General features: G+C 42.5%; 1 protein-coding gene across 3 annotated transcripts in view; it reads right to left on the reverse strand.

Annotated features, from left to right (window-relative positions):
* Window positions 1–12,039, reverse strand: part of USP4 (ubiquitin specific peptidase 4) — a 33,978-nt gene that overhangs the window by 3,974 nt on the left and 17,965 nt on the right. For all 3 annotated transcript variants that reach the window (XR_009419221.1, XM_059479843.1, XM_059479842.1), the window contains 6 exons: window positions 3,369–3,560; window positions 2,740–2,828; window positions 1,629–1,844; window positions 1,480–1,550; window positions 1,013–1,128; window positions 380–529 (listed from right to left, as the gene is read on the reverse strand). Coding sequence is in view for 2 of the 3 variants with exons in the window: in XM_059479843.1 (XP_059335826.1) it covers window positions 380–529; window positions 1,013–1,128; window positions 1,480–1,550; window positions 1,629–1,844; window positions 2,740–2,828; window positions 3,369–3,560 (834 nt within the window). In the remaining variant the exon portion in view is untranslated. The remainder of the gene's footprint in view (window positions 1–379; window positions 530–1,012; window positions 1,129–1,479; window positions 1,551–1,628; window positions 1,845–2,739; window positions 2,829–3,368; window positions 3,561–12,039) is intronic.

Here is a 12,039-nt window from a genome sequence, read left to right on the forward strand (position 1 = left end):
CATCCCACAGCAGGATGCAGAAGCAGAGGGACAAGGCAGGCTTTCATCTTGTAATTGTGCAGTACTCAATACTGCAAGTGCAGCACTGCCAAAAAAAATTGCTAAAATTGCTACAGAAGTTCTCTTGGTTGAATGACATGGGCTTAAGTGAATTTCAGAACAGTACCTGCTAGTAATTAATGCTCTTTGAGATGAATAGCATTAACAAAAACCACCCCCCAAAGACACTAACCCTCTCAACTCATGCCTGCTGTCCAGCCATTCAAACCCAGAAAACACCTGCTCCAGTTACAGCCTTTACAACAAGCCCACCCAACAGAAACATCAGAAGTACATCTTTCTTGACCAAGATCTTCCTGGCTTGAGAGAAGAATCCTACCTGATGGGGAATTCCACAACCGTGTCAAGTTTATCCCTCCAGTATCTGCTGTACGAGAAGCGTTTTAAATGTACCACCAAAATCCTGGGCAAAGACCACAAGTCAAACTTCTTCGTGGCCTGCTGATGTTTCTTACAGTTAGGGCAGTACCTAAGGAAGGAGCAACAAGCAAGGAAATTAATGACTGCATGAAAGGAAAAGCTTCTGGCCTTCCATTAAAGATCCTCACTAGCACAAGCACAGTCCATGCCTGACAGAAGGCACACTGCCTGTGGAATCTGCAGGTGAACATTCTGCCTCAGAGAATTCCAAACTCCACTTGCTTTCATTTTATAGTCCAACAGCAAGTATGTTGACTGGACATTGTACAAAAACCAACTTTGAAAAACAGCCTGGTTATTGGAAGTTGCATTCCCACTGATACTTTTTTCTTAAATATAGGCAGGAAACAAATACTTTTATTAACCCATGCCCACAGTCTATTGAGTCAATACTTAATACAGATCTGACAGACTTCTCAAAGATAAGGACAAAAGGACAGACCTGGGAAATGATAAGAATCCCATGAAAAATCATATGAACTCAAACAGTTACATTTGATGGTAAATATGGCAGGCAGACAGTGGTTCTTACCACGGGTCATGTTCACCAAGTGTTTCCATAGTAGTGAAGAGCTCTATGCAGTCTCTGAGGGCTACAACAGCCTTCTTCTTCTGTACTTGTAGCATGCTTCCATGTTTTTCAAATGCCTAGTGAAAGAGACAGGTGCTTTAGTCAATTCCACATACTCTGTAATCCCTGACATCAAGAAATTACATGCTCACTTTCCCCACAATGCCTATTTCTGCACCTCCTTCTCCACCCAGACAATCATCTCCAGCTTCCAGCCACTCCTTTCTTATGCTAAATAGTCCTTAAGAGAAAATATATGTCCTCACTTGGATTTAGAGCTTTTACAAGACAGTAAAAACTGTCCTATTCTGTTATAAAAAAACAGTTTATTCTTTTAAAAAGATGACCCACCAGAACACTGTTTACTATCACCTTTTAAAAACCATGCAAATTTACATAGATGTCTTATGAAAAGAGCATACTACAACCTGTGCCTCCTGTTCATCATACAGCAGCCTCCGTGTCTCAGAATCCCAGTCAATAGCAACTGCAGAAAAAGCTACCAAAAAAAGGAAATAGTTATTGTACAGGTGTAAAAAGAAGAAAGGGGAAAAAAAACTAGCAAGAAAATAATTACCATTCAGTTTTAAGATTTTTCCTTCAACAATGGAGTTTATCTCCGAGGTCCCAGAGGAATTCACAAGGCTTAAAGTGAAATGCTGTTTCTTGCAAGGCTGCAGGTCTCTTGCTGACTCCACTTGCATACAACCCTCAGAGTGGCAGGGGTCAACTTCTGTCAGCTTTTCCTTGCCTTCCTCTCCACCATCCTGATGCTCCATCTCTTCAATGTCGCCTGGACAAACATTTCAAACAAGGACAATGTAACAGGGCTCCAGTGGAAGTTTAGCCTGACACCTCCCATGGACAGCTGTGTGCATCAGCCTGTACAACACACACCACTTGTGTGGGAAGCAATGAAAAGGCACACAGAAAAAGAAACCTCTGCTTGCTAACCACTCCATCTGAAGTTGTGTTTTCTCCTTTAGCAGATGCCAGTTTAGGAGAGTGCTCAGTTTGCAGGTTAACAGTGACTCCTGGCAGCACACCCTGAGAAGCATCCCCAAGAGAGAATCAGCAAGGTTGCAGCTGGGTGTCTTCACAGAAAGGAATATGTAAGTCACCAGGAAAGTTATTTCCACTCTTTGGGGGAAATGGGCAGGTTTTTCCCCCATTTAATTTAATTGCAGCTGTTACCCTCAGGGCTACACTAGGGAATCATTTCAAACAGGGAAGGGAAACACTCATGTGCCATCAGCTTTAAGAGCTTCCTAGAGAGCAGGTGGCCTAGGAATGAAACTGTTGATTCTATGTCCTCCAACAGACAAATTTCTCCACAATCTTTGTGACCTAACAGGCCAGTTTTCATCACCAAAGGGCATGCCAGGAAGGGTTGCCTCTGGAGGGAGGCACCTGGACACCTCAATTAAGTAAGGACTTCTCTAACACTGGTCAGGATGAATGCACATCCACACCTTGTTCAGCAGCTGCTGCACATCTGATCTCCCTAGGAAGGAAATGGCCTACAAGATTCTCCCTGTACCAAGCAGATGCCCAGCACAACTGTGTGCTTTAATCATGGTGGAGAAACAACCTGTTAGAGCTTAAGCCAAATACATACAGCACAAAACAAAGGCTGTTAGAAAGCTGAAGTGCTGAAAAGCTTCCAGCAGATTTTGAAAGGGCTTTACCTTCAACCACACCATTGGAGCCATTGCAGGTTCCTCTGTCTGGGCAGGGTGGGGAGTATTCTTCTGCCAGAGGGAGTTTCACACAGCGGCTGAAGAGAAGGGATACATTTCTTACACAGCCATACTGGAGCTGTGCACCAGAACAGCAGCACACCCCTCTTTAATCGGCTCTTGCTGCCCAGTTCCCTCCAGCAAACCAGAAGCCAACCTGTACAGCACCATTTACATTTACATGACAGCACCAAGAGCCCTCAGAATGAGTCAAACAACAATTCCCTGAATCTTTGCTCTCACTGCTTGTTCCATGTTTCACTGGCTGTATATTGAAAAGGCAGAAGTAAGTTATGGTGGCCCCATCTGTGAGCCCTGAAAACATGCCCTCAGTTCTGCTCCTGATTCCTTTTGCAAGGCTGAGCCAGCAATATCTGTTACAAAGCCGAAAAAAACAGGACCTTGAAATGTCCCTGGGGCCTCCAGACACTAATGCTATGCAAATCCTGGTTTATACAACCCACACAAATCAAGGAAAATTCTCTCTGTAACAAGGATTCAGTAATCCTATTACAGTGTAATTGAATAAGAGACATCTAGAGCTTGGCACAGGATTCAAAGGTACGGCCATGACTTACCTGATCTGCTCCAAAACCACATTGTACAGGTGATCCACAGTGAGCTTGTGTTTGGGCACAGATATTAACAGTGGCTGCCCAAAGAGCACAGTCCCTGAAGTGTTGCTGGATTGCCTCACTGTCTTCTCCCGAAAGTAAATGGAGAGAGTGACATACTCTGAGCCATCCTCACTTGGCTTGCACACTTCATACCTGTTTGAAAGATAGGTTTTTCCAGGGGTTATTCCCACTGCCAAGAAGCACAGCAGGACCAATATGAACTCAGTTCAAGTCTCTCCCACTGTACAAGAGGGCTGTGCTGTCCTCATGCTACAGAGCAGTTTTCTGAACACACCCCATGGCTCACAGTGGCACCTGCAAATGACTCAGCTGCCACCTTCCCTCTGTCTTTATTCCTAATTCAAACCCCTGACAACTCCACCAGTGAAAAATACTAAATGAACTTTGAAATTCCTCTGACAGTGTTTGTTCCCCCTGGAGAAAGAAATCTTGTTGATACCTTGGGTCTTGCATTCTGCCAGCCTCTCAATCAGTTTTATGGCCTGAGCTCACATCACTGAGCAGCTAATGTTTCATAAAACCAAGAGTCTGGAAACATCTGCTTCACAGAAAAATCCAAGGACAGTAAACAAACAAGAAAAATTCTGGAAGACAACAAACAGCCTGGGAGAACAGTGAGGAGACTGTGACGCAGTTTGTGCCCTGGGTGAAACAGCAAATGAGGTATTCGCAGCTGTCAGAGGAGAGGCAAAAGTAACCACATGCTCCAACACTATCACACTGTTTGCTTCAGGCCTATCCATTACAAAAGATTGATTTTCAGGAATGCCAAGTCACAGTGCTCTTTAATTTAGTGCATCACCTGTCCCAGATTTACCTTAAAACTGAAAGAGAAAGGAAGATTTCATGAAAAGATGTCACTACACATAATGACCTAGACCACAGTCACATATCTGAATGCCTCAAACTCCTAACAATTCTCTTCCATTAGACAAGCACTCCCCTTCTCTCAAGAGCTGGGAAACATTTTTTTATTCCTGTGTTCAGAGCAGGGAGGAGAACAAATTTCAGAGCTGTAATTCTGCTTCATCCTACTTACAACAAAAAACGATCCCAGCTTGGGACTTGGACTGAGTTCAGTAGAGCACAGAAGAAAAACATCCTGCCAGGGAGTCCCAGCCCACCAAGAACACAAGAGCTCAGAGTCAGCATAAGAGTCCAATGTCAGCAGCTGTTGAGGTTTTCTGGGCTGTCAATGCTACTCAGCTGGACACCAGCACTGCATACAGCCCACACCTCCTAAAGCTTCCTGAGAAACAGCACTACAAAAAGGTGAATTATTTCACTTAGTACTGTTTAAACCACAAAAGGCCATAATCAGTCCCAGAATATAAGCTGTGATTAACACCAGGTCCTATGAGAACCTTAGCCTGGACTCCTGTAACACAGCTCAGCGCCTGCCACTCCTGTGACTCCTCCCACACCACCTACACTGCTCTGCAAGCAGCAATTCATGAAGCCCCATTTACACTCCACCCTCAAGCACCTGAATGAAGCCCTGCCCATGAGAAGGAATAGATGGGACAGAAATAAAAGGTTATTTCCACAGGTAGAGATCATCCATCACAAAGAGCCAGCATGCAGCACCCCACAACACTCTGCAGAGAGCATCTCACACACTTCTCACCACAACACAACAGATTATTCAAGTGTCCCTCTACCCATTCCACCTCAGAACACCTTTTATATACTAGCACTAAAGCAGACACATCAGAATCAAGATCTGTCATTTTTATGATCTCCTGAGAAACAGCTATCCCTTGAAAAAACCCAAAGCCAAAGTATTTTAAGTACAGTGTAACAGGCCATAGAGCTGATACTGGGAATTGCTGGGCAATACCCCATAATTCTGTATGTTACAACCTAATTGAAATAATAGAACATGAAGATGATGCTACTCCAGAAGACACACCATGGTTTTAGAAGTCAGAAATATTAGCTCAGCTGCTACCACATTGCTAGATACTGGCTAATTGCCTTTATAATTCATGACAACTCAGAAGTGTCTGAAAACTACTAAGTAATAGGGTAGGACTTGACCGGTCTTTATCAGCATTATGGAGGTTCAGGTGTGTGGTTTCAATTCAGAAAGGAGGCACTGAGCAATGAAGTAACTTTGTTCCATTGCACAATGAAGGTAAAGCAAGTGCACCGAAGAATGGAAAGCTATGAAGGACCAGAACTACAGGAAAGGACAATGAGCTGAACACCAGGCTAATATATAGGTTGTATGTCACTGAAACATTCCCTCACAGGTGCTGGGATCTGTGATACTAACTCCAGCTGCAAAACACTATGTGGACCACGAGTCAGTCTACAGCAACAACCAAGAAGTCTATTTTGAAAAAGAATGAAGAAAGGCAGGAAGAAATGCTTTGCACAAGCTGCCAAACAGATCTGTCTGAAGGAGTTACTACTGTACAACAACCCAGAGATGCTGCTGAGAAACCACAACAGGGTCAAAAGTAGATAGTAAGAATAAACACAGGATTGAAAAAAAACTGGGAGAAACTGTGGCACATATTCTGATCTCTTCTAGAAGTGGAGATACACCTGATCTGTTTACTTCCTTTCATAATACCAGAACACATACAAACAAGTCCACTAAGAGATCAGAGACTGAAAATGCCATGTTCTTAAGACAATGGACAGTTTGCACCACAGAACCTGGTCAAAAGATTTTCCCAGTCTTTCAGAGGAACACGATTAAAAATTATGAGGAATTCACACAGGAGATTTATACTTGGCTTAAAAAAAATACAAGTTCATTTAGGAAAGGACGCAAACCCTCATTGCAAACAAGAAAACCCCAGTTTTAATAAGTGTGAACAAACTTCACAGATCAGTCTGCTACAAGATCTCAAATGTCTTGTATAAAACTGGACTTGCTGGTCTGCTGACCTCACTTACTCAGCTCAGTAATTGCTGTAGGCTCAGTCACACTAACAAACCTGACATCTCTGCAGCCAGTGATGTTTGTTCAAGACCATGAACTTATCTGAATGTAATACACAGCATGTTGTAAGAGAAGGCAGAAAACATGGCATGTATGGCAAACTGAATAGATCCTATTATGCACACTTTTATAGGTTAAAGGTGACCTGCAAATCAATTTGTGAAACTTTTATCAACATAAACAATACATGTTCTGTAATATGCCCCATGAGCCAGGCTAAGAGAACAGGGGTATCTAGTTGATCCATCAGATCATTTTTCTTCTTAGTTCCTCAGAACTAAGAAGAAACACTAAGAGCAATGCCCCTGCAATGGGCTGTGGAGTTTGTTTCCATGTGGGACTTACCTGAGCCCTTGTAGGCCGGCTCCAAGCTCCAGCAGGATCCCTGGTGGTGGGACAGCACCAGCAGGTCCATGTGAGGGGTTACATTGGAGCGGGAGCCGGAGGTCCTAGGGGGGCTGGGCTTCCCAGGACCTGGGGAAAAGAAACAGCAAGTGTTTGGGTTGTGTGCTGAATGCTGTGCTCTGCTTAGCCTGGGCAATGAGAGCATTCAGCACAAACACTGAACTACTGGCATCAAATTGATTTGCAGACCACCTTTACAGAGAGATTTCTGATTATTTGCCACAAACCTCCCTGTCCTTCCACAGAACAACATGCTTGGAGAGAACCATTTCCAGCTGTGAGAAGTGGGATACTCCCATCATTCTCTGGCTGCACTGCCCCCGCATAGTGGATCAGTGATCTTGTTTCAAGGCTTCTAGCAACCCTCTCTACTTCTGCATCTCAGCTCTTCTCTGATAAATATTAACACAACTTGCTCCAGGTCATCCTGACAGTTCCAAACCTGTCAAGATGAGAAAGAGATGTGTGCAAAGCCTTGTGAAAGAACAGGCTTGGAGAACTTCCAAAATGTCCGAATCCTCCTTCCCTCTCAGTGGAGAAGAAAACGTGGTTTTGTCCTCTTGTGTAAAAGGTGCCAGGCAAATTTTGGAATGCATTTCAAAGTTACTTGAAGTCACCTAAATATCAACCAGTGTGTATTTGCATTTCTTCTTTTTGAGGTTTTACTATCAGAGAGCTCAACAGGTAAAATTATAAACCAGAAGAACTGATGAACCAGAAACTGAGCACCTCAGAGGAAAAACATATCTTAGAAATCCAGGGCACATCTTCATTTTCCAAACTGCAATCCATTCAGCTTAAGTTCCAAATGGAGTCCAATTCTTGCCCCCTTCCTCAGTCCCCCAGATTCAGTATTCCCAACCACTTTAGTGGCACATTAAAATTCACAATGCACATCTCAAGATGTCCAAGATGCCTTGCAAAAACTGAATGTGCCTTCCCTCATAACCCTAGGGTGAAAACCAGAAAAAAACCCCACAGTTCTTCCTGCCACTAAAATATCCCATAAAAGGTGGCAGCTCAATATCCATACATCCCACATACAGCACATTTCCCAAATTTCACCAACAGTCTGGACTACAATACCTATTCTGCAGGCCCTGTCCTCTGGCAAGCAAATGCTCAGAAAAGCCAAGGCCCATCCCAGCTGCTCTATTCCTGCTGCAATGTGTTGTGAGAGCTCCTGCTCCCTGACATTTCCAACCCAAGCATTTCAGGGAAATCCATGATCTACTCACTAACAAACCAACAGAGGCCCAAATGAAAAGCTGAGACTTAACAGACATTGGTGTCAAAAGCAAGACACCAGTACAAAAGTACTGACTTTAATTTTTTAAGTCACAGCTCTGCTGGAGCACAAATCTCCTGCAAATTAGGAGTTTTTGAATTCTGAATTGGGATGTGTGTTGCCAGCTGGCCAGTGCACAATACAGTAAGAGGTCTGGCAAACCACAGGGGTATTGTTGTCACAGGCAGGCCTGGCTACTGCGCTCAGCAAAGCAAGCCTGCAGAAACACTGCAAGAGACTGACATTCATAATTAAATTTTTCAATCCTGAAACAACTTAATATGATGCTAAGAAATGTGCAGAAGGCAAGAACTGCCAGTTTAAGCTACAAGCAGATCCTGCAGCTTCAGAACCACCAACACAACTGATTTCTGTTGCAGGAGACAGCCACAAAGGCGATCACAGGTGGGAGATCTGAGCAAGGTCATGTTTAGAGGGGAATAATGAGAACAAGGAACACAGGAACAACTGGATGGCAGCTGCTCATGAACTCAGCCCCAGGACTCTGTACTGCCCTATCATTACCCACTCATTCTTTGGATCCCCTGAGTCCAGCAAATAAGCACAGATGATTACTAAAACAACCTTGGTTTGCTTCTGCCAGTGGAAGGGAGGAGTGCTTCTCAGGTGAGGAAACTGTTACATCTTTTAAAAAGTCATTTAAATGGAAGGGTGTGGTCTTCAGTTTATCACAACTTCTCTCAGAATTCACTCAGTGTGCAAGGAATCAGGAAGAACAGAAGAAAAGGCCTGTGAGCCTACCCCAATTCAAAGACGAGGCAACAAAATCCTTCAGAAAAAGACCTCAAAAATCAATAGAACCCACTGAGCCATGTGTAATTTCAAAATGTAAGTTTGGGAAATGCACACAAGTTTTGGGGAAATACACATGAGAAATATCTGGTTCTGAATATGCTGTACTGCTTTAACTCTGTTTTGGATAGCTTTTCCCTTTGTTTTCTAACCAGTGAAAGAAACTTAGCATTTAACTGCAACTACTTAAAACAAGGAGCAAGATATACACATTACAGTTTTCCCACAGGGAAGTCTTGCTACTGAACCTTACTGGGAAATACTGCTCTTATTTCCCAGTAAGCACATGATGAGTATATAAAAGGGACAGGATCAATAAAACATGAGTGAGGAAAGAGTTCAAGCACATGAGACAGCAAGTATCATGAAGTATCATTTAAATACAAGAGATACTTTGATTCTAGAAAACATCTTTTACTTCAATAAAAAAAATTAATAGACAGTACTCAGTCATATCCCAGGTTCCATTATATGTCAACTTGAAGCACACCTACATTAAGATTTAGTGTATAAGAACACACCCTGCACAAGGTGCCAGGACTACCAGATAATCCCTTTCCAGTTTGTTTTTCACACCTGATAGCTGACATAGCTCTCACTTGGCTTTACTGCACTGAGCCCAACACCCTGAAATGATGCAGCTTCCCTATTTGATTTATAAATAAGTAATGCTATTGAAAACCCATCTGTTCTGTAACTTCTATCTTCTTAGACTCAAAGCTGGTATGTTTTAGTCTTACCATACAAGGCCATTAAGTGATTCATACAAATCTCAGGAAAAATAAGTTTTCAAAACATGGTAGGCAAGAAGCTTCCAGAAGAATTCTTCCTTTCTTAAAAAGCAATTGCTATCTTTTCAGCCCAACACTCTAGAAAGTGTTCTTAAGAGTTTCTTTTGTGGTAATATCCAGTATAAATGTAGTGCAAACAAACGTTTGATGAGTTAGCATTGTTTTATTGAGTCTTTTTTAAGTTATTTATTTCAACTGTGATTTTTGGGTGAAAATACTGTGAATGTAAAACCCTACACTGCTGTACTTTCTAATAAAAGGCATCTGTTCCCCTTCATTAAGTGATACAAAGCCAGTTTTCTTCCAGGAACAGCAGAGAGATGCATCATTCTGTGTAACCATTACACACCCCACAGCTCCATCACCAGTACAGGAGATCTTTTCCAAGCTGAGCATTTCATGGACTGTGCAGGCATACAGAGCATCCTCCAAGTCACAAGCAGCAAGTCTTTTCCTTGAGGGAAGAATTTGCCTCAATTTAAGAAGAAAAAAATTCTTTTTAGTGAGAAACTCTTCTTCATTGACTCTGGGGAAATAAAATGTTTCTCAACATTTCAAGTGGAAACAAGTTTGTTCTTTAAAGGTGGAAGGTTTTGAAAGACCTATTTTTTTTTGAAGTATTTTTATTCCTCTTTTTAATAAACAGTGAGATATTTGCCAGTAATTTAAGAAGTTAAGTTGCTGAGATATCAGAAACTCCTGAAGCTATTGGCAGCAGCAATGTGAACAAAGCACCACACACCACATTCCCCAGCCACACACTACACAGTACCTGCAGGAGGCAGAAACCTGCTCTGCCAAGGCATTGCCTGAAACTTCTGGCACAAACACAACAGCTTGAGCAGCACGTGACAAGTTCCTCTTTAACTGTAAAACCATCTTTTCTGCAAGAAGCAGAAGGCAGAGAGGTACATCCACAACTAAAAGTACATCCCCTAATGGAAAACAGGTTTTGAAGCTGGCAGGGCAAAAAAATTATACATGGAAAGAAAGTGGAAGTCAAGAACCTTCACACTACTCTAACCATTCATTGAATGATCTTAGAACACCTAACAGCAGACCTTTTATAACCAGGCAAGGCAGGTAGATTGCCCACACTAGAAGTAATTATGCAATTGCCTTTTAAATACTTTCCTCTTTATGAACAAGTGTTTCTCTGCTCATTTTTTTAAACAAGACTTCTTTCAATAAAAGAATGCTGGTTTTTAGCTGTAGTTAGAATATTACTTCACATATCTTTTTCCTGGCAGCATTACCCATTAAAAGGACTTCCTATGAACAGCTTTTTCCTAATTCTTGCCCTGGTGCCTGGCTTCTTGCTCTTGCCTCTTAGTGCTGAAAAGATCTTGGAGGGTGTACATGGAAAAACAGGATTTGCAAAACTTCCTCCTGCTACCTCTCCTCTTCCTCAGAAGGTTATTTTTAACCCAGGTCAGTTCACTCACTGTGACTCACAGCAGCACCTCATTCACAGTTACCCTGCACATAAAAGGAAGAGGCAATTGCAAAGGAAAATACACTTGGGGCAGTTCAGCCAATGCTTGCCCCACACCAGACCTGATTCAGACACACAGTTACTTTCTGGGGAGGGATTTACAACATGTTATGCCTGTATGAAAGCAGAGGTTTTTTTGTAATTACCACTGTAATATCATGCTTCTTGTTTTTAAAATGTTTTGCTTGCTGCAGAGACAGACAGACTTACAAACTAACACTCTACAAACAGATTTCATAGAAGCCAAACTTCCTTCCCAGATATCAACTGGTCACCCAGATGAAGACAACAACTTTTACAGAACTCCTTCATTACATCTCAGCAATAAAGTCACAACAGACAGCATGACAGAAGAGCACCAGGATGTCACAGCATCCCACCCCATGAAAGGTTCACAAAGCACCACAGGATGTCAGTGCAAGTCTCCACACAGACCCAACAATTCCATGGCAGCAATATCCTTGCACTGGAATGTTCTCCTATTTCAGCTGCAATAGAGGATCACCTTCTGCTCTCCTCACCAGATTTCAGAGGTGATTGAAAATATCTCACTCACCACACACATGTAGAACATCAAGCAGGACCAAATCCTCAGCTTTGCCCTCACAACAACAGTTTGGATACAGTGTTTAGTAACAGTCAAGAGCCCATAAAAACGCCCAGTCAGGGTGTTCTAACAACAATGATGGATTTTGGAAAGGCAGAGTGCAACAACTTAGACTTTGTACTATCCTACTAATGGTGCAAAGCTTTTGGCTGATTTGGAAAACATAAGAACAACAACCTTGAGCAAAAGTAAAAATGTCAGTAAGAGCAAAACTGTAATCCAGATGTAATTATGTCCTAAAGAGGCTTGTAGGAAG

The sequence above is a fragment of the Ammospiza nelsoni genome, chromosome 11, assembly GCF_027579445.1.
Source record: "Ammospiza nelsoni isolate bAmmNel1 chromosome 11, bAmmNel1.pri, whole genome shotgun sequence".
Lineage (NCBI taxonomy): Eukaryota > Metazoa > Chordata > Aves > Passeriformes > Passerellidae > Ammospiza > Ammospiza nelsoni.